The sequence below is a fragment of the Telmatherina bonti genome (assembly GCF_933228915.1).
Source record: "Telmatherina bonti genome assembly, chromosome: 21".
Lineage (NCBI taxonomy): Eukaryota > Metazoa > Chordata > Actinopteri > Atheriniformes > Telmatherinidae > Telmatherina > Telmatherina bonti.
The window spans coordinates 11,934,723-11,961,301 of record NC_136630.1 but is presented as its reverse complement, the minus strand read 5'-3'; the positions used below and the strand labels follow the sequence as shown (position 1 = coordinate 11,961,301).

Below are 26,579 nucleotides of genomic sequence, written 5' to 3'. Positions count from 1 at the left end.
CGTGCTTCACCGTGTGACATTTCAAGCCATTTTCACAGTTGTGTTTGGATTCTGGATTTCTGCAGCTTCATTTAAACTTTTTTAGTTTGTTGCCTCTCACCCTGATGGCCAGAACACACACTGGTACCAAACAACTCACATCAAAACAATGACTCCTGCTATTTTTCTATCATACCCCCCCCCTCCAGATTAGCACCTGCTGGCCATGAGACAGCTCTCTCCAGAGCACTGCCCTGCAAAATTTCTCAACATGCACACCTGTAAAACTCATCATCTGTGTGGTCACAATACAGTTGCTGCATGATGCTTCTTATTCAAGCTGTTTTTTTTTTTGTTTTTTTGTTTTTTTTAAAGGCGAGTAGGAAAAACCATGAAAAATGTGATACACCTGGTCTGGGACTGGGTTTGGTTTGTCCCCTCAGGGCTTCTGTGTCAACATGACAGCAGCAAGATGGAGTGAAAAATACGACATATTTATGATATAAAGGTCTCTTTCTGAAGCAGTGAAATTATAGACTTTTATTGACACAGTTCTACTCTTATAAAAACATAGTTCAACGTGTTTTTATTTTATGTTTCTGCCTAAAAGTTACCATAAATGTTACATGCTGGATCCACATCCTGAGCAGTCAAAATATACAGTAATTATTTGTTCATTTCTGTCATTAACATCTCAAAAAAAATGTGTGCATCTCATATATAAACATTTGATGTAAAATATTATTTTAAATCTCAAGTTTCTGTTGCTAATTGTAAGAAACGGCACATATGAGGCTGTAGCTTCATGAAAGCTTCATAAAGGCAGAGAGGGTCTCACTGAGCCTCTCAGACCTTGGAACATGTGTTCTGCACATCACTAGTAATTTCTCTTCTCCTGCACTGTGCACAGTATCAGGATTTACTATCATGGAAAAAATGGGTGTACGGCAGTCTGTATTTATGGAGTGCTCCTTATCCTTGGACTGTGGCCTGCAGATATTATAGCCTTTTTATTTCTTAGTTGCTTAATCCCTGCTGAGTTGTACTTGTTTTCTTTTTTTTTTATGTCCCTACTCACTGTGGTTAGTAGGCTTTGTGTGATATACCTATGCCCAAGTGGATTCTTAGTGTGTCTATACATCACTGAACATGAAGGCTACTGTAGATGGAGAGCAGAGCTCAGGAAAGGATGCAGGCTGCAGAGGCTGCCTGCTCTAATCAGAATGCATCGAATCTCTTTCCTTTTTTGCTGCTCTTTGTTTTTCCCCACATTATATCCCTCCCGTCTTTAAACTCCCCCATTTTATTTTTTTTAATTTCATTTTGTCCTTGCCTTCTCATTCTTATCTTTTTTTTTTTTGTTGCATTCTCCATCTTTTCTGTCTGTCTCCTTCTGTCTTTGCCTTCGTGACATGCTGAAGTTTCAGAGCTGATGGGTAACTAGAGAACTCCCCTGCTGCGTTCGCGTAGTCATCCCTTGTAAAGAAAATAAAAGCACACACACACAAAAAAAAAAAAAAAAACTCACATTCTGGGATGGAAAAGACTAGAATAAACAGGTGCAGGGAGAGAGATTGCAGACTTGTCATTTTGCTTGGATGATGCAGAACTGAATGCAAGTAAAACAGACAGAGATGGAGTTGAAAAGGGGAGGATGAAACTGTAGAGAGAGATCTATGAATAAAAACAGCCGGTGACAAAAACAAGAGAGACACTGAGAGCCTCCCTGTTGTGTTGGTAAGATGCATTGCTTGGTCAACTCTGCTGTAGCTCATGTTTCTCGGTATTGTGTAAACCAAATCAAAAGAAGTGTCCTTGAAAGAAAAATGTATACGCCAGTCTTTGGTGTCAATAACATTGGACAAGGATTTACATTTAAAGCAGAAAAGGTCAAATTATTCTTCTGGGTTTTTTATACATTCACTGTATTTAAAAAGATCTAACAAGTTAAAATGCTCTCAGTCCACAAAAAGCAGTGATGCTTGTTGTCACATTTAACTCTTTCCCAAACTAAGAGTGTTCTGGAAGTGGTGCAGCAGTTTTTCTTTCAAACTGATTTTGTAGACCATTAAAATAAAATAATCAATCTGTAAACATCCATAACGCGGGTTCTTTGGAAAGATTCCCTGAGGGAAGGTTAAATGGGTTTAAAGCTCTTAGAGTGGAAGATTTCTAACAAACACCAGTTGCTTGACTTTTTCAATCCCAGACAGGCCATCAGGCAGACAGTAGTTCTTCCAAAAGCAACTTGAGAGCCAGCTTATCAGGCAAGGACTCAGCTGTTTTCTTTGGCCTTAATGATAACAAAGACACACTTTTGAGGACCACAAAATGTAAATGTTGGACTGAGATGACAAATGGTGAAGTGGGGAAGAAAAGAGTGAATCTATGTCACAGTAAAGAAGCCTTAAAGGAGGAGGAAGGCTGTAACAGAACTTCTCCCCCAACTATGTTAGAATCCATTCACCTTACCTAAGGAGACACTTAAGGCTGGTTTGTACTTGCATGGCGTCTTTGTCATGGCCGTTACACCATAACCGTACGTCCGCAGAGGCTCATCGCACACCTCTTTTGACCTGATGTGCTTCCTGGCTACGAGTACGCAGCTACGTGGATGTACTCCCTTGTATCTGGTCAGAGTGTGATTAGTGTTTCCAGATGTTTGGGTGTTGTCGCTGAATGCATTGACATATACAGTCGTTCTCAAATTTATTCATACATTTTTATTAAAGAAAAAGCTGAATTTACATCAGTCACTCAAATAACTGGAGACTGAAAAAGGAACAATGACTAAAATTTGCTAAATTATAATTTAGTGATCTACGACACTGTTTTGTTTTTGTTTTTTTTTAATTGAACTGAAGAAAAGACTAAACAAACAAACTAATCAGTTCTGGAAGAATTAGAGCGTTTTTCTGATAAACGGTGGGACAAAATACCTGTCAACAGGTGCAGAAGTCTGTCTGAGAGGAACAGAAAACACCTGATTGGAGTTGAAACGTCAAAAGATTGTTCAACTAAATATTAGTTTATGAGCAATGTTACATATATTGTTTTATCACAATTGTTTGTTTAAAAAAACAAAACAAAACAAAAAAACATATATTTCTATTGCACCAGAATTAGAAAACAATTTCATGATTTTCTTTTTTTTTTTTTTTTTTTTAGTTTATTATTACTTTAGTCAATTTCTGCTTATGTTAAAGGCAGCTGGGTTTTTTTTTCCCTCCTTTAATGGGAGGGTATGAATAAATTTGAGGTTGACTGTACACACCATTGTTGTTCTAAAATATGAAATACTTGCAGGAAGTGAAGCAAACCATCAGAGAAATTCCTTGTGGTCTTTATCAGCCAATACCAGCCATACTACCATCCGCAGCACCCAATGCTCGGGTATAAACACACACTCCATCTGCATCAGCCATGCGACCTGACGCAGACGAGTATAAACCAGCCTTTAGCCTCAGGTGTAACTATGGACCATAGTCGCTCTTAACAAGACCTCAGGTTAGCCAGGACTCTTGAAGACAGTCTGTGATACATCCGTCATTTCAAAGGCTGCCTTAAGATAATTCTCTCACTATTTCCATCAGAACTGAAGAATTTCTTCTGGATGAGAGTGAAATGTTTTTTAGAAAACTAAAAATATCAACCCTTTTTACATGTAATCTTTCTCTTTTTGTTGATGTAACAGATAACTGGCAGGTAATGGTTCCCTTATACACTGGCAAGAAATTTAACTATTATAATATTTTTATCTTAATGGAGCTCGATTTTGACTATGAATTTGAGAATTTAAAAATGCTGTGATTGAGAGTGAGTGTACTACAGTATATTTTTTTAAACAATAGTTATACTCATTTACAGTTGTACTTGCAGTAAACATCATTACATAAGCAACATAATGGCTTTATAGTTTCTGTCTGGCTCATGTTCACATCCTTGTCAATTGCAAGGCAGCTGAACTCCCTCCAGAGACTGCAGTTAAGTCTATTACAACCTCTTCTTGGTAGAATTGCTGCTCCCATATTTGGAAATTGCGCGAGCTCTTCCTTCTCTGCCTGCAGCGGGAATGGACTAGGCGCTTTCTAGTAAAGAAAGTTATATAAAGGCTCTAAAAACCGCTGAATTGCTGCCACAAAAGGGCTCAGGTAGAAGCCATGTTTCTCAACAAGCATTGCTTCTTTGCATATTGATTCAGGGTGTGTGTGCATGTAGAGGGGAGGGTTTAATGTAGCTTTCGAGTGTGGGCTCTTCAATGAAGATAGAGAAAAACGGGCTGAATTGATGCACTGTATGATGACGCAGCTATTTTTGGGAAGTAAAATTGTACAAGCTTATTAACTGAACAATTTGGGAAAAATAGCATGAGCTCACTTCCTGCCAATCTTCGCACCTGCTTTCATGCCTCCTGTTGGGTTCACTAATTCTTCTCCACGTGTTTTTGTATTCTGATGTGATGGTCGGACATGTTGGGTCTTTACAATGGTTTGACTGAAGGATGGATTGTTTCCTCTGTCAGATTTACGGGCAAAAAATAAAATAAAATTAAAAAACTTTTAAATGTTGGAAACAAATAAAAACAATCTAACTTCTTTTTTTTTAATCTTATAGATTATTATTTGAGTTTTGGTTTAATAAATTAATTGGAAATGGCCGCTGCTGTAACATAATGGTAGACAAGAGCCTCCTAAATGACTGTAGGTTGGATCAAGTGGACCTGCTTGGAGTTGTGGAGATGATCTTTTGACTGGTTGGCTTGCAGTGTGCAGGATATGAACTCTTCAAATAAGTCCTGAGATGTTCTTATAGTACGGCACTCTGGACGCTCCTATACCAGTGACTGAGTCATCATTGAAAATGTTTTCAGAGTGGGTTGGTGTCCATGACAGGATCAACTGTAAATATGTAACACTTAAAATTAAGATGAACCTAAATTGAATTACAAATTAAATTTAGTTGAAAATCAGCTTTCATAGCAACAAACTCTGACCTCTGACCTCTGCTCTTAGTGATCAGTCAGGGGCACAGTTTGTTTAGCCAGGATATAGTCACAGGTATTGTTGAAGCTGCACATAATTTTTGCAGAAATAAATGTATCTATGGAATAACAGTGTTAAAATTTTATCAACTGTTGATTAACCTTGTAAAGGACAGAACATGTTCCTCTTTTTTTATCTGCCATATTAAAAACAGATGTTTAGAACCAAAGGCCACCTTGGCCAGATATGTGAATAGATTTATTATAGACCAAACAGGTACTTACATTTACAAACCTACCATCTTGTAACCAGAAAAGACATAGACACGAACAGACAGAAACTCTCCCTCACCATTAAAACTCTGACACCGTCTGCCCTTCTGCCTCTTGGCCTGTTGGAGCTATAGCTGACTGGTCTTTACTACAAAACGGTTGGAAACACATGCTTTACAACAAAAAAAAACCCAGGAGTGCACAAAGACACCAGCACCCAGGTGAGATCAGGTGTTAAATGCCTTCTTCTGAATGCAGGCCACATCCAAAGTGAGCCACACACACTCTCACATATGCCTATCCCCTCCGCAGCAGCAGCAGACGTGCATAATTTACCTGAGCTGCTCGGCATTGTTATGATGCTCCTTGGGAGAAAAAGAAATATATAAATAAAGCAGACTCTTAAAGAATAATCCTATTAGCACATGAAAGGTAACATCTGGCTTGTTCCAAAAGCACTCATTCTTTCACAGGAGAGCAATTTGTTTTCTGGATGAATGACTAGTCCCAGTGAGCAAGGGCATAAGAAGCACTTTAAACCACTCATAAGGAAGCCTTTGCACTTTTTAAACAAGCCCACACCGAAATATGTCCAACCGACTTTCTCCCTTTCATGTGGACAACGCTTCTTGTTATTGTTGTAACTTTGGCCTGCATTTCCATTTCCCTGTGCCTCTCTGCATTTGGAGGGGCCGTTCCACGTATGAGCTTTTCTGTGACAGACTTTCCTCAGAGCGTATCCGGATATCACTGATATCTAAAAATAAAGCTTAGCTTTCAAGTGTCAGGACATCATTCTCATTACTCCTGGACCGCCGTGCCCAGCTCTCACCGATGCAGCATGAAGGTTGAAGTCAGAGGAGCGGTGACGGATGAAGGGGAACGTGTCATTTCCTTTTGCAGGGCAACTTCCTATTTCCATCCCTACCCTGTAATTTTCGTGCGAGTGCATTTACATCACTCAAGGCTGTAAAAGCTGGTATTTACTTTTCATCTTGCTCTTGAGCATCAACACATAATACCTTTTAACCAAAATAACAGAAAAAAAGAGAAAGCTCACTATCATTGTTCCTCTGTAGCTCATTCTTTTTGTCAGTGTCTGTGGAAGGTGAAATGCTTTTTGTCAGTGTCTGTGGAAGGTGAAATGCTTTTTGTCAGTGTCTGTGGAAGGTGAAATGCTGCATAGAGGCAATTGTATCAGAGCATTGATGCAAGTTGTGGTTAAAAAGGAGACGGAGCACCACCAGTATGGGGTGAAGAGTGGGACTGACATGGGTTTCTTTTTCTTGTTTTCTATAGCAACTGATGAACAATTGAGGTGTGAGGGTCCCTCTTTACTGCTGCCCGCACACATGGACAAACAACCGCACACTGACTTACTAACAATCTATAAGGTGCCGGTGATTTCACCCAGTCCATTAATCTACATTAGCTTTCAGTAAAAGTCCTTCATTAGATGCAGCAAACTGATGCCGAGCTCTCATTACCTATTCCACTGCTGCAAGCTACCTGCCTTCAGAACACTGCAGCCTTCACATGTGAGATGAAAGCCTCTTGCAATCATTTCGCAAATTTTCTTTGCTTTTAGATATCAGTGTTTTCTTTTATGTAGCGCTCACTCATCTGCAAAGCTGAGAGGAAATGCAGCATCATGCAAGCCCTTCTACACAAGCACTGCTTTATCCATCTTTGACCATCAAGTCAGGTTAAATCTGGATCAACATCATCTTGCAAATAGAAAAAAAAAAAGAAAAGAGACCCGCCACATCTTATGATTGTCATGAAGGAGCGCCGACATGCCCCCCTCTCCTTGTTTAATGCAGGTTTAAACATTTTCAAGTTTAAAGTTTCTCCAAAGTGACTGAATCATTGCACAGCTGCTGCCTAAAACCTCTGTTAACCGCTTCACCTAAGCAGAGGCAGCTAAGCATGAAATCAATCAGAGATTTACCTCCTTTTATCTGCCACACATAATTGATATTACATCAGCTGATGTAAAAGGGGAGAATTGTCTGTGAAAATATTCCTCGTTGCTTATCCAAGCGAGTGAGGAGATTTCCTGGATTTCCCTTCTCCAGATGTTATGCGAACAGACTTTCCATCATGCAGTTGCAGACTGGGAGATGAAACGGAAGAGAGGACAAGAGCAAAGAGGAGCAACTCACCTCAGACTGTGAAATGCTGACGTAAAGGATGCGATAGCCTAGATCCCCGCTTGTGCCCATGCATGCTTGTTTCGTTCCCAGATTAGAGGTGAGCTGGAAGGGGGGAGGCTATGCCATGGCAGAAGTTGAGAGTACGTGCACGCAGGAGCGGCAGGAGTTGGGAGTAGTTGTTGCACAACAGCGTCCTCTGATCCACTGGCGTTAGGTTCCGTTAAGCCCCAAACAGTCAGCGCTCCCCCTCCTTTTTTCTTTTTTGTTTTTATTTCTTTTTTCTCTTTAACCCCACTCTCTCAGCCGCTCTCCTCTCATTTGGCGTCGGCAGGGGCTTGCTTTCACTCACTCACTCACACACACACATGCACGCACACTCACACACGAGCAGACACACACACGCACCGCGGCTGAACTCCGGACACCTCAGCGATGGAGCCCACGCAGGCAGAATATCCCCATCATGCCTCCGCAGTTCCGCTCTCTGGCTTTCTCTTCTCTGTTTGTGTGTGGAGGGCGGGTGAGACGGACAGACAGAGAGCAGGAGAGAAAGAGAGAGATTAAGTGAAAGTGGGAGGGGGCATGGGAGGGAGGGAGGGAGGGGAGAGCAAAGGGAGGAGGGACGGTTGCAGAGGAGAAAGTAGAGCTCTGGTTTCATGCACTGTCCCTTCAACTCCTCATCACTCACTTCCACGGAGACATTATGTCCATATTTACCTCTGATCGTCATAGTTTTGTCCTCTATCACAAGAACCGGAGAATCCATTTTCACTTCTAAATGAATTTACAACAAGTGTGCGTTAGGATGCGGGGGTTTCTCTCAGGGACGTCCGCGGCAGATGTGTTTGAGGCTCAGCAGTCTCCGTCCACACCTGTGCCTTTCATTCTGCCGACATCTCCATGGAGTGACGCTTGTCGTGCGTTATCAACCTCGAGAGTTCCATTACAAGTTTGTTCACCTTCTGTTGTTTCGGTTTCCCCGAGTCCTCACGGCTCCTCACTTTGTGTGGGAAGGCAAATCCATCTGTTTGTCCCCCACTCTCCGAAGATAGTTTGCCTGATCGCCTCTCAGCCGTTTCTCCATCTGTCACGGCCTAGTCAGTAGTTAACACTCTTATTGCAGGAGACAACATTCTTTTTTCCTTCTTCTTTTTAATGTTTGTTATCTTCCTAGACATAATTTGCAGGGTACCATTGCAGTATAAACAACACATTTAATGTACCGTGATCGTGTAAAAGTGAAGCTGCACAGACATGGTCGGATGTTTTTGGAGCTATAGCAAACCCTCGTTCTCTAACAGGGACAACCCAAGTTTGGCTTTAAGCCTCAGGTATCATGGTAATGAGCTGCAGCTTTCTAGACAGCAGCTGCTGCGAAGTGTGTGTATGTGTGAATAACTTCATAATATCGTATTTACCAGCGCAGACCAGAACAGATAGGCAGTTCAGTTTCTAGTTATAAAGACTAGCAACAGTGATGTAAAGCAAGTTTCATAAAATCCTACAAATATCATGACAATCTGCTTCTGCCTTTGCTAATACAGCTGTATTTATTTTTTATTAAAAGCAAGTTCATATATTATTTGATTATATGTAGGATTTATTTTATCTTCATCACACTGCATAAAAACATTTTTTCTTTATAAAACTGCAGTCTTTTTCACAAACAAAAAAAAAGTCATGCCTTCATGTTTCAAAAGCACATCTATTGTTCTAATAAAGAATGAAAAAATGTGTTCATAGTGCCTTTTTCATTGTCTTTTGCATATATTTCTCGAAAAAAAATAACACACAAACAAAAATCTATTTACAGTTTTTCTTTGGAACTTTTTACTGGTAAAGATCAGGGGTGCATTCTACCTTGAAATTCAAAGTGAGCAACACGACTCTATCGTCCCCCTTTTTATATTCTACTTAATCCACATACCGATAAGTCTGGCGGACGAACAGAGCAATGATCTCTTCGTTGAAGAATAGCTCAAACAGTTCCCCTTCAGACACATCATTGTCTTCTAAATGTGGCCCTGCAAGATCACGAAGAATAAACTTTGTTACTGTATTTCGCATTCATGTGCCGGTAGCTGTAGAGCGCTTGCAAAAATCGGGCCAGTCATGTGCAGGCAGTGTGTTGAAGGTTAAATATTTTTCATCATTCATTTTTTTCCCTTTGGATATTAAATGTTCATTCAAAAGTGATTAATTAAAGATCCAAGTTGGGTCATTCCTTATTATCAACCTCAGTGAAGTGTTTTTGATGAGGTCTTCTCTGGTCATTATTGTTGAAATTTTGGACCCTTCATGTATTCGAAACAATTTCTGGATTGGTAAATTTTTGGGAAATGATTAAAGAAATGTTGAAACATTGGTTGGAAAACATTTTCCATACTGCGCATTACATTCTGTGATGAAAAAGCTTTACACAATCTATTGTAATATTAGGGTTAAGTTTACTTATATGTCACATTTCGTGTACCAGACAGTTCAAAGTGCTCTACATGAAACATTAAAACCATGACAGATTGTGCAAAAATATCTAAGTAGTAAAAGGTAGCAAAAAATGGCAAAAATCAATAGTTAAACTGAAGATAAGTTCAAAGTTAGCATACAGATCCTAGATTTAAAAGTTTCTACATTTCCTGAAAGTTTGACCTCCACTGGCAATTTTTACTTGTTTGCAGCATAACACCTAAATGCTGCTTCTTCATGATTAGTCTGGATTCTGATCTGGAGTAGTCGACCTGAGTCTTTGGATCGAAGAGCTCTGCTTAGGCCTGTCACGGTAACAAATTTTGCCATGTGATTAATTGTCTCAGAAATTATTGCGATAGACGATAATATTGCGCTAAGCGATTATTGTTGTAATTTTGAGACTATTTTCAACTAAAATAACAATAATGCTATAATAGTGCAAGTACATCAATTCAGAGATAAACATACTTTGATTTCTAAAAGAACATTTAGCTCAATGTGCAGACGAGTTCATGCTCATCCAGTCCCCAGTCAGCTGAAACAGATCACAATTTCTTCTGGGGTTTTGGCAATGTGGTTATCTGGAACATATTGTCTCTAAACACTTGAAGTTCAGGGTCCAGGCAGCAGTTACATGATCGATGGTCAAGCTCATATAAAGGGACATGTTTGCACTTGACAAGAGGTGGAATGGTAAAATTGAATGTCTTTGATAGCCTTCAGTTTGTCATTTTTCATAACATTGTAAAGTTGTGGAATTGCCATTTGTAACATGTATGTTCATCCAAGAAGTTCTTACTATCTGTGAAATATTTGCAACATTTTTCAAAATATCACCTTTTTATCAATATTTAAGGGCAGCGTCGCTTTACCAACCACGCTGTATGAGTGCACACCATGTTGCACTGTCCTGTTTGTATTTAATCTGTCGTTTAAACATCGCAGTGATCGTGGACTGTTGGGAAGAAGGAGCTAGCGTGTTTGTGAAGGTCTTTTTTTCCCAGCTTGGGAAAACTGCAGTAGATGATTGGTTTTTAAGTGCAGATGGAGGCTTGTTGTATTGCCTGTCTAGTAAGTAAGAGAGTGAGTGTGTGAAAAAAGAAAGACAAATGACAATTATTGTGTCCAGCAAACTTGCATTTTTTCTTATTGTGCAATTAATTGACTTATTGCTTATTGCGACCGGCGTAGCTCTGCTTTTTTATTCTCTGAACATATCGCAGATGTTTTTTCTGAGCTTCAGCTGTTCTTTGGATTGTGGGTGTTAAAATCTGTCCTGCGACCGACTGGAAGCCAGTGTAAAGATTTTAAAACTGGTGTGACGTGTTCACACCGCTTCGTTTTATATAAAGCTTTGAACAGTTGTGTCCCGGATGAGCTCCAGATGCTTAATGCTCTTTTAGGGAGTCCTGTTAAAAGACCATTCCAGTAATCCCGTCCACCAGAGGTGCATGCATGGATAAGTTTCATGTTGGTCTTTCTGGGAGACTAATCTTCAGTGTTGACAAAAACAGTCAACCCTTTTCATTTTTCCTGCCTTTTAAGTTTCAGACTCATCTTTAAGTGATGCCACCCCCATGCCTCCCTTGAATGATGAAGCAAAATCAGGGTTTTTGGAGAACTAAGAAGAAAGAGACTGAAATATTACCCCTGATTCCCAAAACATTTGGATGCTGTGTAGAATGTCAATAAAATGGAATACAGCAATAAGCAAATCTTTTAAACCAATATTTTACTTAGAGAAAAGTGGAAAATATAAAGTGTTGACGGTTTATGAAAAATTTGGTGGCAGCAAGACATCTTAGAAAAGTTGGGACAGGGCAGTTTTCAACACTGTATTTAAAAACGCTTTTTTTTTTTAAATTTAAGGTCTTATTTTATTCAGCGCCCCTTAAAAAATACAAATTTTGCATCCATCTTTACATCCCATCTCTTCTCTGAGCTCGCCCCAGCCGGAAAAAGTCAAACCAATGTTGACTCTTGTCTTGTGTTTTACTCGCGTCTATTTCAGCCTCTCCTTTTCTTGCTTCCTCCGATATAACACTCCTGTGTTTATTTGTCAAATAAGCTATAGTTCGCCTTCAAAACAGACGTTGTTTAGATATCTAATTGTTGGCACGTTCCGATAAGCAAACTGCAGTTGTCACATGAAGCATTGAGATGGGGAAAAATAGTTATGAAGTCTGGTTTCTCAGCCTCAGGATGTTTCCAGGACAACAACATCTCCAGGAATATGTTTAATAAATGTCAGTGTGCCATCAAAACCAGCTTGGAAAGGTTGGAGACTCTATTATTGTTGGTGCAGCATGCAGTTTAGCATTGTTTAGCCTTTACAGAAAACTGCTTTCTGGCTTTACTTCCGTTTTACACTGTGTTCCAACTTTTGGAGGCGTTTTGGTTGTATGTTTCATTTGACATTGGTATTCCGCCTCTTCACTTAGTTCGTGATTAAAGCTGTTATTGGCATCGGTGGCAAGCATAGGTCTTCTCAGAATTCTCCTATAACCATGATCTCAAAAAGAATCCCGTTTTTTGCTTGCATTTGTAAAGAACATTGCATGGGTTTGGAAAAAAAAAGTATATATTGGGTTCAGCAAGGTGAGGAAAACATAAAAATGTGATGAATTGAAAGGTTTAGAAAAGGTTTGGTCTTGTAGTGTGGCTGAATACTTGACTGCTCTCTGCAAAGTATGGAATTCAGATTAAATTTTTTTTGAAGAATGAAAAAGGGAGACATGACTGAATTGCAGCTAACTGTTTGACTTCATTCGTATCTGGATCTGTTAGAAATTCTCTTGTTTATCATCTTCTCTCTACATCACAGCTCCTCAACAAACTCCTTTACAGCACACAGTGGAAAGCTTTTGTTGCTTCCTTTTCACCCCCCACTCCATGGTTATTTCTCCACAGTGGAACACAAAATACGCCTGCTTTTTGACTGACTGCACCTTCAAGGTCCTGAACAATGCACGAACAACACACAGTTTTAAAAGCCTTGTTTCTTTTTTTGGAGCGTGATTAAGATGCCGAACTCAAGCACAGATGTGACTGAGGAGAAAGCTCTACAGTTTTTTAAAGATCTGATTTTGAAAGTGCTTCAGATTTCGACTCAAGTTAATTGCAAATAGGTTTATTTTTTTTTGTAATGCGAGGAACTCCTTATAAAGGTGATCCCTGTAAGTACAAATGGAATGGCCTTTACCATTTTATCTTATGGGGATCTGCACAACAAAATGCTTGTGTAAGCAAACTCTTTCTCAGTTGGATAAACCAGCAGCGGTGGACAAGTCACTGGAGTGATTCTCCTCTCCGATTGATTTCATTACCACAAAGCTTAAGCCCATCAGGGGACTCCTATTTGATCTTGTTGTCCTTTGCATGGACAATGTAGATAATGCCCTTGCCAAACGAAGACCTACACCCTGTTTTCTCCCATTTTTTTCTATATGCTTAAGTACTGATTTAGAATAGTTTCTAATTATAATCCAAAGTTGGCAAAGTTCCACATCTTTCTTTTTTCCAGCTAAACAAAATAGGTGCAGTTCCTATTGCAATGGTACAAACGATTGTCTGTCAAAGCTCTAAACACATCTTAGAGAAGAGTTCCAGTCTCCCTCCAGTTGTCACTGCTTTCACTATTCTGCCTCAACCACCCCTCCCCCATACTGCTTTCACACCGGTAGCCTTCTTCTAACTACTGGCATATGATTTGTTAGCATTGTCAAGTGGAATAGTGCACTTATTTATGTTGTATTTTCCCTACATATTTCCTTTATGTTGCAGTTGTAAAATGAATGTGTGCAGTGATTTTAGAATTGTATTCCAAAATCCCAACTTGGGAAATCATCGAAATCTGTTCCTAAACTGCCAATTCCCTTGTTCTATATGTTTGCAACTTTAGTTGCAGGGATTTATCACCAGTTTGTTGTCTGATGTGACCGCATTCATGTGCAGATGATACATGAAAGGGGTTTATTGTCACTTCTGTATAGAGTAGAATTGCTTGATGGAGAAGGGAGCTGTCAGTTTATTGTGGCTTATACACCACAGCAGTCGTAACATAGAAGGGGAGAGTTTTGTGTGTGTGTGTGTGTGTGTGTGTGTGTGTGTGTGTGTGTGTGTGTGTGTGTGTGTGTGTGTGTGTGTGTGTGTGTGTGTGAGAGAGAGAGAGAGAGAGAGAGAGAGAGAGAGAGAGAGAGAGAGAAGACTCCCTGTGTTCGTGTGTTTGAGCTGACAGGCTGATATGATGTGTCTGCTGTGCAGCAGCCCTGCCCCAGCAAGTCCCTGGCTCAAAAGCAAAGCTGTAAATGTGCCGAGCAGATACGTCAGCAGGACTGTGTCCCCATCTGCTGCAGTCTTAAGGTCTTTTCATCAAAAGTCTGTACAGAGAAGGGAGTATGAAAAGGGTTCAACAAATCTCTGAAGTAAACTTTAGCCTGCTTGCACTTAGCATGCATGTGATGCATGCTGCATGGAGGGGGGGGGGGGGGGGGGGGGGGGGGGAGTGGATAGAAATATAATATCAAGGTAGCTGTAACACCTTTTGAGCTGACTGTGAATTAACAATTAAGCTCCTCCTTCCAAAAAAATGTCAGAAACTGCTTGAGTTTTTCATTTTGCCTCAGGCACTGCGACCACCGAGGGTTGATTCAAATATTTAGCTGTTTCCAACCAGAAAATTATGAGCTTGACCTAGACGATCCTCCTTATGCTCCAGTACATCAACCCAGTCGGCCACACTGAACAGGCAGTCGTCAGTAGCACCACCTCCCCTCCCCCCCGGTGAACAATGCATGTTTAGCACAGGCTAAAGAAAGCTTTCCTGTGAAAGAAAATGCCTTTCACTCGATGACTCAATGTGGTCTCCTGTGGAAATGTATAAATGAAGTGTATGTTCCAGGTCGTGTAATACTTGGATGTGTTAAAGTGTGACAGAGCCTCTCTGAGCCTTTCTGTATTGGATGGAATCTCAAAAAAGATGTTAGTTTCACAGCTAGCTGCCCTCATGTTATGTGGTTATTATTTATCACTATGTACTCCAAAGTTTTACAGCCACTACTTAAAAATAAATTTTAAAAAAACTGAGGAAAGTGCGAATGGTTTCGGTTGGTCTCCAGCAGGTTCCCCCAATCATTTCCAAACTGTAACCAATCCTTCTTGCCATCTTTTTGGCCATTGCAGCCGAGTGGGCTTGCTGCATCATGCAGTGTATTGCATGTGTCAGTGCTGCTTCTACTTTACAAGCCAATGTGAAAAGAGCTTAACTGATGCTACTTTTCTTGCCTCTCTGTTCTTTGTCTGTGTGCTAAAAAAAAAACAAGCTAGACTGATGAATAATTCCTTCAGGCATAGAACAAAACAAAACACATTTTAAGCAGCTGCTTACACTATTGCTGCCACAGTATAAATCCGTTTTAAAATGGATTAATGTAGATGTTTTATATTGGCTTATTGTTTGATGAAATTACCGTTTCACAAATCAGAACATACATTTACCTAATTATAATATTTATCAATGAAAACACAAAAAACAAAGAGTGGTGCTGGTTCGATAGTTGTAAACTAATAATGATAGTCGGTGCAAGTGACATACAAAAGGTCAACATCTCTGGTACTGTGAATATCTAAGAACAAAAAAAACTGACCCATTTCCAAAAGGTATCAAGGTCAAGAAGAGTACACTTCTTTCATATTTCATGAAGAATAACTTCTTATTGCTATCTGTTCTAGTTTCAAAGTAAGCAAAACGCCAGAGGAAAAAGTTTGGCCTCTCTGCATGGATGTTTTTTATTAAACCCTTTCGGCAAGTATCACAGCTTACAAAATCTTTTTGTGACAGCTTTTTGGTAGAGGGATTGTCGTCCATTCTTCCTGCAAAATACCTTTAGCCCTGTGAGATTCACAGGATTTCTTGTATTCACTGATCTTTGAAGGTTTCGCCACAGATTGTCTGCGTTTGTTTAGGTCACAGAACTGTCAGGAACATGGCAAAACTTTCAACTACCCTCCCTGGAAGTAGTCATTTGTAGATTTGTAGTTGTGATTAGGATCATTTTGCTGTTGCTAATACTAGTCTTCTTTTAATCTTTAACCATTTAACAGATGATGTGATGTCTTTCTCCCAATACTTGATGGAATATAATTGAATAATTTGTCCCCTCTAATGGGGAAACGTTCCCAGTGTTAACATCTGCAACAAAAGCCCAAAGCATGATCTATCCACACAGGTACATAACAGCAGCAGAGATGGTGTTTTTATTCATTTCTGAAGCCTTTTGTCCTCAAACATACATTTGCTCATTAAGGCCTACAGGCACTGTTTTAGCTCCATCAGTGCAAATGCACCAGATTGTAAAAGAGAGTCATTTGCAAACTTCTATCAGACAAATTTGTCGTGAGGATGTTTTCTGAAGAGCAAATGTGTGCAAGTGTGGCTGCATTGTAGTCTGACTAATCTCTCTGAAGGTCTATTGCTGTGAAGTGTGGGCTTTTATATGCCTTTCTACCAGTTTTGAGGATTTTTTTCTCTCTCTCTTCTCAAGGTTTTTAATGCACAGATAAGTTTATTGATTTTTATACATTTTGATTAGAGTCACCTCTTCTTTCCTGGTCACTGCTTTCCTGATGCTATTCATTTTACAATTAGATTTGCTCTCAGCAAATGATTTATTTCTCATTTATTTATTTTTCAACTAATCTGCTGTAATCTTTAAGTGTTTGGACAAACTGAAGAAAAAATGAATTGTGAGTCTCGTTGTACTGTTTGCCGCTCTTTCTTCTGGCTTGGCAGTGCAGATGATTTGTATTTGCATACATAAAGTGTTTCCATCCTTCGTTTAAATGGCATAGCACTCATGTGAGGTGTTCTATGTGTTCATGCAATTTCCGCTGTCATGAGCCAGCAAATTCATATTGCATCAGGCTTGGAATTAATAGAGAATAAGGATCCCTGTTGGTCATTAGACCCTCTTTCCCCATCTTTCTCGCTGCTACCGTGTCAGTTTTTTTTTTTCTCTTACAGAGACGTGTCGAGGCTCAGGACGCGGCTCTCTGTAGACCGCCGTGCCATTTCCCCACTGGCTTAATTAAAGGCTTAAAACGATGTTCTCCTAATGTAGAAATCCTTCACTGGAAAAGCAAACATCAATTTCTTCTTCTATGCTGTCAGGTGCTGAAGTGAGATGAATTATCAGAGAGATGCAGGCTTGAGAGCGGCGTGTGATGCAGCTGGCCCTGCCCTCTAATCGCAGATTTTTCATTTCCACAAAACCTCAGTTTCATATGCTCTCATGCATAAGATGCATACAGATCAAACCTTCAAGTATTATTATTATTGCTACCTTGGCAGTTAACAATAATAATCAAATTTCTAGATATAACATTGTAAAAGCATGTTGTTAATATAAAGTCAACAATGCAACATGATTTTCTTAAATTCTGTCTGTAGCCAGAGAGGGGCCTATTTATTAGGTGTTTCATTTCTTATGCAATAAATACTTAAGTTGAAGACTTGATTTAAACCAGGATTCCACTGGGGTTATATTAGGGTGTAAGTAGTCTAGTATAAACAAAGCAATACTCATGTAAACAATGGATGAGGTCAGCATTTGGGTCATTTTTCAATTACAACACAGTTAAACAACAGTAACAGCATTAGTGGTATGCAAGACCCAACCAAGCACACTGCTCATTGTTTTATAAGCATTCTGTTGTTTTTACCACTGTTCATCATCACATCCCTTCAAGTTGGTCCCTACATCGCCCTTACTGGTTACTCACATGTTGAAGTACAGAACACATACTGTTCATATCAGAGGATGTGCACAAACAATGCCTCAAACGGATGGGTTTGTGGGAAGAGGAAGTATTAATTTTACAGCTCAGTAAATTTCAAATGCACCATGCCATTTTTTTTCTGGTGAAAAGCAAATGAAAAACTTGGTCTGTAAAACAACAGATAAATTAGCAGTTGGTAAATGGTTGTTGTGGCTGTTAGTATATACATGGTTTATTTAATGTCTAAATTTGGAGGAGCCTTTTTTTTTTTTAGCTGATATTGTATCATCAGTATTATTTCGAATCATAACTCTTTCAGCATTCGAGCTTTTCAGCATCCAGTAAACACTGGCACCATCCCTATCCTGTGCCTGCAGCCATTTAGCATGTTTGTCTTTCTTTTAAAATCCCATAGCAGCTGTGGTACCTTTGATACTTTTTGTAGCATAGGACAACTTCTGGCTGTTTTGGAATTTCTGTCACTGGATTAGGAGTTGCTTTACTAACAGACTGTAATACATACTTGTCTGCATTGTTCAAGAGCATCAATTTGTTTTCACACCACAAATCAAATTTGAGTTGTTTGTTTTTAACACTATTTACATTTTTTTCTTCCACAAATGGTAAAAATGGAAGAAAAACGGTTGATTTTTGTGTGTTTATGGGTGCAGTGACACATTTTCTGTTAAAGAGCTTACTGATTTGTAGTTTAATTCAGCCTTGAAGTCAGAACAAAAAACAAGTAAAGTTCTACGCTATATCTTACAGAAACTTGAAGTAACCTTGTATATTAAAAGCAATAAAACGAAATTTTTACTGTTATTTCTTGCTGATTTTTTTTCTTTCTCCATATCTTTAATTTCTCACGTATTATTTTCCCTTGAACCTTCCATATAAAAATGAAAGCGTAGTCATGGTAACTATGTTGGTGTCATCCCACAGAGAAACGTGGTGAGAACAGCCATAAGAAGACTGGCTGGCTTTAGACTTGTGGTTCAATCCAAACACAGGCTGTCACTCTAAAAGACCCGCACAGACAGTTGGATGACAGCAAAGGCTATCACACTGCTAAGCCTGGCAACCATCAACCAAAGCACAGAGAGATGTAGCATACCTGAACTTTTTTCCATTTGCTGACATCCTCCACATCTATGTTTTCCACATTACGCCCCAACACCTGCTGTGGCATATGCTCCTGTTTGGCATTAACATCTTAATTGCGAAACAGTTATAGATATGACACCCTTTCCAGGGAAAGATTATCATTCTTCATTTCATGCTTTAAGCTACAGCAAACTGGGGTATGCTTGCAAGATCCCCTCACCTGTATACTTTGCCATCAGGATTTGCTCGCTGATCCTAGTGAGACTTGCAGCTATTGCACTTGAAAGCACAAGGTTCATTCATGAGCAACACATTACAAGAGAAAAATAAATAACATCTGCAGATGGAAGGTTGTTCTGTTGGCAGTCTTGATTGAAAGTTGGGAGAAAGCTTAAGGAGCTAAAGCTACTGTACGCTGCCTTGAAGCCTTTTGGCTAGTCCCACGCTAAGGCTTACAGCATGTAAAGTTTGCTCAAGGCTTTTTTATCTTGGGGATTCACTTGCAGCTGAAGAGATGCAGAGAATGAACAAATGTGGGATACCCTCCAGCTGATCTAGCCGCTCTGCTGTGTGTGGTTAGAGATGCTGCAGCAGGCGCCAATCACTTCTAAAGACTCCCATCTTGCTTTGAAGCCCTTGCTCCTTTTATTAATAAAGTGACTGCCAAGTCTTTGAATAATGCTGCTCTTGCTGGAAAAATCCAGCCAACCTCACGAGCTCTGTGCAAGAAGTTATCTGTATCCTTGCGATTAGGTAGTTTCAACCTTACTACTTCAGATTGACGAATAAGATGTTATAGACATGTAAGAGAAACACTTCATTTGTCTCTTCACTGACTTTACATACTTGCCTACGTTATCAGGTTTTCAACCAAACTTTGTTCTCAGTTTTTAATACTGGAGAACTAACAGAGTCTAACTGAAGCATACATGCCCTCACAGATGAAAGAGCCTTGCCCTCTCTTCCTCAGAAAAACATTTCCATATTAATATAACATGAGTCACACTGGTTTCTGAGGCCTTACAAAGAGAAGAGTGAAGCAGTCATCGGCATTACGTAGCATGAGAAAAACTGAAGGCAACGTGAAGAAGGGATTACAGCATTAATAATTCTTTTAGTTTCTTCATTATTATCATCATCCTTGTCAATGTCATTAGTGTATGTGTTCATTACAGTTATGTAATCCTGTGACAAACAGAATAGTTAGAATTTGTGTCAATGTAAGGAGGGGTGATTGTGAGGACAGTTTACTTGGGACTGGAGGACCCATATTTGAGACTCCAAACTGGCTGTGGAGGTCAACCACTGTAAACAAGTCCCCTTAACCCACCAAACTAATTCCCTAATAAAGGAGTTAAAAGATGAACCGAGCACTCTCGTAAATCTAGAAATTTGTCAAATGCAGGCTAATTTCTCAATTGTAATTAGTTAAATAAAAAAGATTTTGATGATCATCATTATAATTATTAATATTGTGTGAGTTGAGTGTGTGTGTGTGTGTGTGTGTGTGTGTGTGTGTGTGTGTGTTCAGGATTGTTTTTGCAGCTTAGAGAAAATTTTCCACGTAGCAACTGAATAAACTTGCATGAGGCCTGCGTTGGCAATCGTCTTCCATTGCAGCAGTTCATGACCACGTAAGGCTTTACTTTTAGTCATTATTTTTTTATTTACACATGACCTTTTCAAGAAAATCTGGAAACTTTCTTGTTCACACCGTATTGAAGGACTGATATTTTAGGAGGATTTCGAAAAAGTTGTCCAGGAATTTAACTTTGGTAAAACAGACTAATGTAACGCTGTCCTTACACGTCACCAGAAAATGTCCATCAGGAAGCTGCATTTGGTTCAGAAAACTGCTGTTCAAGTCTTTACTAAGACCAAGATCGTGGATCATATCAATTCAGTCCTCAGGTCTTTACATTGGCTTTCTCTCTGTCAACGAATTGACTTAAAAGTCCTGTTGGTTATAGATAGGGCCACCAGTAGGGCTGTCACGATACGCTTTCGTCTCTATTTGATTCCGATTTTTTTAAGCTTCCAATTCAATATAAATTGCAATTCACACAATTCTTTGATTTTGCTGATTTTTGTGGATTTAATAACAAAAAAAAAATGTACAAAACTTTTTTTTCCGAGTCATTTTTCTTGATTTCCCTAAGGAAAAAAACAACACAGTATCCAGACCATCATTCAGCTTTAATGCCCAAGGAGACAAGTTAAAAAATAAATATAAACAATAAAAATGACAAATTTTTTTATAATGGATTATTTTTATTTATTTGAAAAGAAAAAATAGATTTTTTTTATTTATTTATTTATTTTTTTAATTATTTTAAACTTTTGAAGCATTAAAGTCCCAATATTCGATTTTTTTTATTTGATTTCCCACCCCCAGCCACGACATAGTTGGGGCCAAAATCCATTCAGGGTCACCCAGTTTGTTATGAACCAACCAGATTCCTGAGGTCATCGGGGTCAAATCTACTTTCTGTTCTTAGTCAGAAATAAAAAAGGAGAGGTCGTCCCAAAAACTGCAGCTCTGCTGAAATTCTCAGCTGTTGGTTAAAACGTTCTGAAAGTTCTCTTGGGAAACCTTCTTCACGCCAACGTTGTCATTTTGGAAAGTAACCTTTCTGTTTGTTTAAATTTCTCGCCAACATGCAAACAGCATGTTTTAGTCAGTGTTTGTTGAGTCGAGGACTTCGCATGCTACTTCACAGATGTCCATTATTACTTTGGGTAATGCAAATGAGTTGTTTGTCTACGCCAAGCTTTGCTTGGGCCTAAAATACATCAACAAGTACATTAAAAAATGTTCATGCTCAGAATGTTCTTCTATTGGCTTTTAACTTATCAATAATGTAAAAGTAATTTCCACATACTTGCATGGTAGGATTACTTCAGTCTCTGTAGGAATTTCTGCATTTTTCTCAGATAAGTTTTCTTCTTTTACATTTTCCCCTGTTTTGTTTGTTTTTCCTATTTTCATGAATTTAGAAGCTAAGTACAGGCAGCAATACTTTTTTCTGCAGTGGCTTTCTTGTTGCCGTACCATTCCCTTTTTTCCCATGAATGGTACTTGTATTTGTCTCTTGATAGCTGATTTTGTTTATCTGCTTAAATATAAATAAATATTATGTAATTTGTAAATATTCATCACTGAACTTTCTTAGCCTGAAACAGTAGCAGCTCCATCTTTGAGCACTAATGTCAGGAAGGACTCCTCCAACTATATCTCCATCACTTTAACTTCCTTGTTTAGTTCTTCTTTCTAGAAAACATCAACCCTTTGTCACTCACATCAAAGGACTGAAATAACAGGCTGGCAATGACTTTTTTTTTATTTCACCCAGCCAGACACACAATTAGCTTCTTTTATCTGTCTTTGCTATACGTTTATACTATGCTAACTACATCCAAGATAGGGCGCTGTGAAGCAAAGACGGTACTTTTGAGACTTCACAGGTGTTATAATCAGCCGAGACAAAGAGCAGAGGCGTTAATGGCCACCGAGAGAGGGTGTCTACCTTGTCAAATCTGGAAGGCCAAGCAAGCTTCAGTATTCAGATCCAATCAGCTCAGCTTGTCGGTCGCCATCACGATGAGAGGCATAGAGTCGTTCTGTTCTCAGTCTTTGATTTGAACTTGATTGTTTATCCAGTGCACTTCTTTCTCTTCTCCAGGGCAGCTTTGTGGCTTGCATGACTGCTACACTGAGGCAGATGGACGACTATCATTATACTCATCTGATCGGCACCTTTGGCAAGATAAGGAGTGATGTGGTGGTGAGTACATCTTATCACTGTGTGCAACTCTGATATATTTTTGTCTACAGACTCTTAATTCTCACTTTTAGTGCAATGTCAACTTTTTCCATATTTCCTAAAAATCTGAAGCTAAATAATATAATGTTTGTCCTCTCCCTTAAAGAATGAAATTGAATTTCTTTAAGTCCTTGCGTTTGGGCTTCTATGTGAGCAACATGCTCTCGATGATAGCAACTCCTGAGGGGAATGCATCACTTGTTGTAGCTAACACTTATTGGAGGGGGGATAAACCTCACAGAGGTTTTGGATTTCAGCTCGAAATAATCCTGCCCTCAAAGCAGTCTTTCTCTAGTATCTGCTGCCAGATTAGCATTCTATTACTTCGCACCAACAAATAACAAAATCCTACTATTTGCTTTCGTCCCAGTTAGGGATTCGGGAGCTTTGAAGGAATTACAAGCATATTATTTGTATTTCAGGTTTTGCTATATAAAATGCAGGATAGCATTAACTTTCAGTGAGGTTACTACTGGGCCCATTTCTATTCAGAATATTAGGATTTTCAGGTGTTTTTTTTTTATTTATTTTTTTTTTTTTTATAAATATTCTTTCCACATAGCACAGTTCCCTGACCATTATCATGGTGCACAGGGTATTTTTGAGGTTGCTCGTCCATATTTATGGCAATTACTGTCATGAAGCTGGAATTTTTCCACAGTCATATTTTTGGAACTATTGTGGGCAATATAAACATTTAAGGTTTGCAACTTGTCCATACAGCACCACAATTTTTTATTTGAAAAACAGCAATTACAATGTCAGTTTGGCAGTAGTGTACAGTACCACAGCATGGTGGAGGGGTTGTTCATTTGGCCTTGTTTTGCAGTCAAAGCACCAGGACACCTTGGAGTTATAGAGTATAAACTCCTCTTTTTTCGAAAGTATTCTAAAATAAAATGTGTACAATAACTAAAGTTAGGCTCAACTTAGATCATGCAGCAGGACAGTAACCATAAATATATGCTCCAACAATTCCAACAGACCTGCGCTGTTATTCTGATCATGACGTGTTTTTACATGCATTGCATGTTTATTATTATTCTCTCCTGACATAGAGGAGCACTGAGTGTATCTCTACATCAAGAAAAACATTACCTTGCTTTACTTTCTAAAGCACATTTGAATATAAACCTACATTTTTAAATAAAAATTTTTTTTTTAAAAAATGCAAATTTTAAAAACAGTATAGGTAGTTTTCATCAATCAATTTTTAAGTAATATGTTCACAGCTCAAAAAACACATTTTAAGATGCACTACCCTTTTGAAGATGGAGATATGGGGTATGTATATGGGGTATAATGCTGCAAAAAAAAGTAGACAGAAGCAGCCTTAAGCATGGAGTTGATAAAGATTACGTATATCGTTTATATTACCCAAATATCTGTTGAATAATTCCCCTCATAATCTCATAAAGATCATCCTGGATTATTGGTTTTGAGTGTTACCTGCAAGAGGGAATATTTGAGTCATGTCCTTGACCTTAAAAACTAATCTGAAAGTGGTTTCTGCCTGAAAGCCACAAACTCCCACCAGTTCATTGCAGATTGCTCTTATCTCCAAAGTGGTGAGAATTACAGCTTCCATTTGAAAACTTTCTCTCTCACACACAGGATTTCCTTATGGAAACATTCATCATGTTTAAAGATCTCATTGGGAAGAACGTCTACCCCTCAGACTGGATCATAATGAACATGATGCAGAATAAGTAAGTATGATGCTGCTAGACTCGCATGCATGCTCAAAAACACATGAAAAAACATGTAAACGCCCCTACTCTGTTGTTGCTAAGAAACAGCAGTCAGATGTATTTAACTTTTTTTTTTTTCTTCACATTTTCTCCAATGTTTTTCTCTCCATGCAAATATCGGCACAAGGCCTCAGCAGCGTAGCAATCAGATGAGCAGTCAGGGCAGCCACAAACAATCACATGAATTATAGATGCTTTGGTGTGTGTGTGTGTACCGTCTGCTCATCTTTAAACTTTGTCTCAGCACCTCTTTACGTTCCTGCTCATTGTGCTGCTGTAGCTTTCTGTTTTATTAATGTGAACCCTGGCTGATTTAGTTTTTGTTGAAAACGTTGAAAAGAGATGGATGATGCTTCTCAGTTGTGCAGTTTATTTGCAGAGTTCTGCTTTGTATACTTGTCAGAGAAAGTTGGGGGATAGAAAAGTACCGTATAGATTTCTTCCATTTCTATCTTTGTCGTAAGTGACGAAGTTTTTTTTTAATGTGTAAAATGAAAACTTTGAGTCAGTCTTTTATTAGTACTCAGTAATCCCTGATCAAATAACCACTTTTCCTTTAACATTGTTTGGCTCATAGTGGATTATTAAAAGAAGAATTACTCGGCATATTCAGAGACAAAATCTTTTTATTATCACCACCTATCTCCGTCCTGCCCTTTTGTCACAGAAGCAGTTAATAACCTTTTTCGGGATTGAATTTTCAGTACCTGCAAAAGGGCAGATGCTGTCTACTTTCATGGGGTCAGGGTCACATATTCACTTTTAGCAGATAATGTTTTATTTTTTTTTCTTTTCATTATAGCAGTAAAATGCATCTTAAGCTCCAGGGTTTTTTTTTTTTTTGTTGGTTTTCTTTTTTGGGAGAGTGAAATTTCAGTTCCTCTGCATCATACAAAGCCTGTCAAGGCAGTTTAGGAATCGGCCAAGGTGTCTTTAGATCCTTCCTGGTTAAGGTTTTTTGGTCATGTCCAGCTAGGAAGACTCCTCTGGAGAAAATGTGGCTCATGCTGGGGAGGTTAAGTGTCTTGGCTGGCTTTGGAGCTGGAGCAGGAGGCAAGAAATGGATGGATAAATGTGTACTTGTTCTTCTCAAAACCCTGGTGTCTACTTTGCAGCCAATGCAATTTGGCCATCCACAATTCTACAGATTATTCAGACGTCACAGCTGTTTAATTTATTCTGAAACTGCTTGTTTGAAGCTGAGGCTGAGCAGCAGGATACGAAGGTTTGATAAGGCCAATCCTCTGAACTCCAGAACATTCAGAACCCGATTTCTTGAGGCAAAAGTTTCAAATTTGTTGAGCTTCCTCCTGGCCAAAACAAAATTTTTAAAAAACCTTTTTTATATATGCAATGATAGCCAATGAAGGCTGTGAATAGACTTTAAAATGTCAAAGTTCCAATTTGATTGAACCATCAGACACAAAAAAAAAAAAAGAAGAAAGAAAAACATAAAACACAGTCAGAAAGGGGAGGGAATTAACCAGGCTCAGAGCTGTTTCTGTTTGGCTGCAGATTAAAAGTGGAAATCTACAGCAGGTGCAGTGCTTGTTGTGGCACCTCCTGTTTCCGTGCCTGCCCATCCCTTCCAGTATCATCACCAGCTAGCGCATTTGACCAGAGACTGCATTGCAACTCAGTTTTCATTCTGCTGCTTTCATCAGTCCGTTTGATTGCTGCAAGCTATAGCTGATTCATTTTAAATTCAGAGTGCCCACCCTCCCCCCTCTCTAAAAACATTATCTTCCACCTGGGTCACAAAGCAGAAGACTTTTGTGCACCGTTGTCAGGATGCTCCCATGTTTCCTGCTGCTGAGTAAGCTGTGCAATACCTGCACATGTATTTACTGGACTAACAAGCTCATTTAGGGACCCCCAAAAGCTGCAGTGGGCTTGTTGTATTTGAAACAACTGCAGGGATACGCATGTCACTGAGCTCCCAGCAGTTCTTTTTTAGATGCTGCGTTGTGCTGAAATGAATTAAATATTTGATTTTTATATTCACTGATTTGAGGCCAATGTGTCACCTCCTCTGCCTCAGCACAACCTTTGTCAGCTGAACTTTTCGTCTGCCTGCACTTAACTGTGACAGCCGTGAGATTAATTCGGCGTTCTAGCTTGTGCAGTCAGTTGCTCAAGTTAAATTGTTCTTCAACCCAATGAAAAACAAGCCTGTCAAATCATACCACATTTCACAGCCTTTATATTTGAGCCTTGTTTGAATATTACAGGTCTTGACTTCAAGACAAATTAGTGGGACTCCCCA

The 26,579-nt window shown here is 39.1% G+C and overlaps 1 protein-coding gene across 2 annotated transcripts in view; it reads left to right on the top strand.

Moving 5' to 3' along the window:
* Positions 1 to 26,579, top strand: part of dock1 (dedicator of cytokinesis 1) — a 228,474-nt gene that overhangs the window by 129,372 nt on the left and 72,523 nt on the right. For both annotated transcript variants that reach the window (XM_079260765.1, XM_079260764.1), the window contains exons 28-29: positions 22,422 to 22,523; positions 24,177 to 24,271. In XM_079260765.1, the coding sequence (XP_079116891.1) occupies positions 22,422 to 22,523; positions 24,177 to 24,271 (197 nt within the window). The remainder of the gene's footprint in view (positions 1 to 22,421; positions 22,524 to 24,176; positions 24,272 to 26,579) is intronic.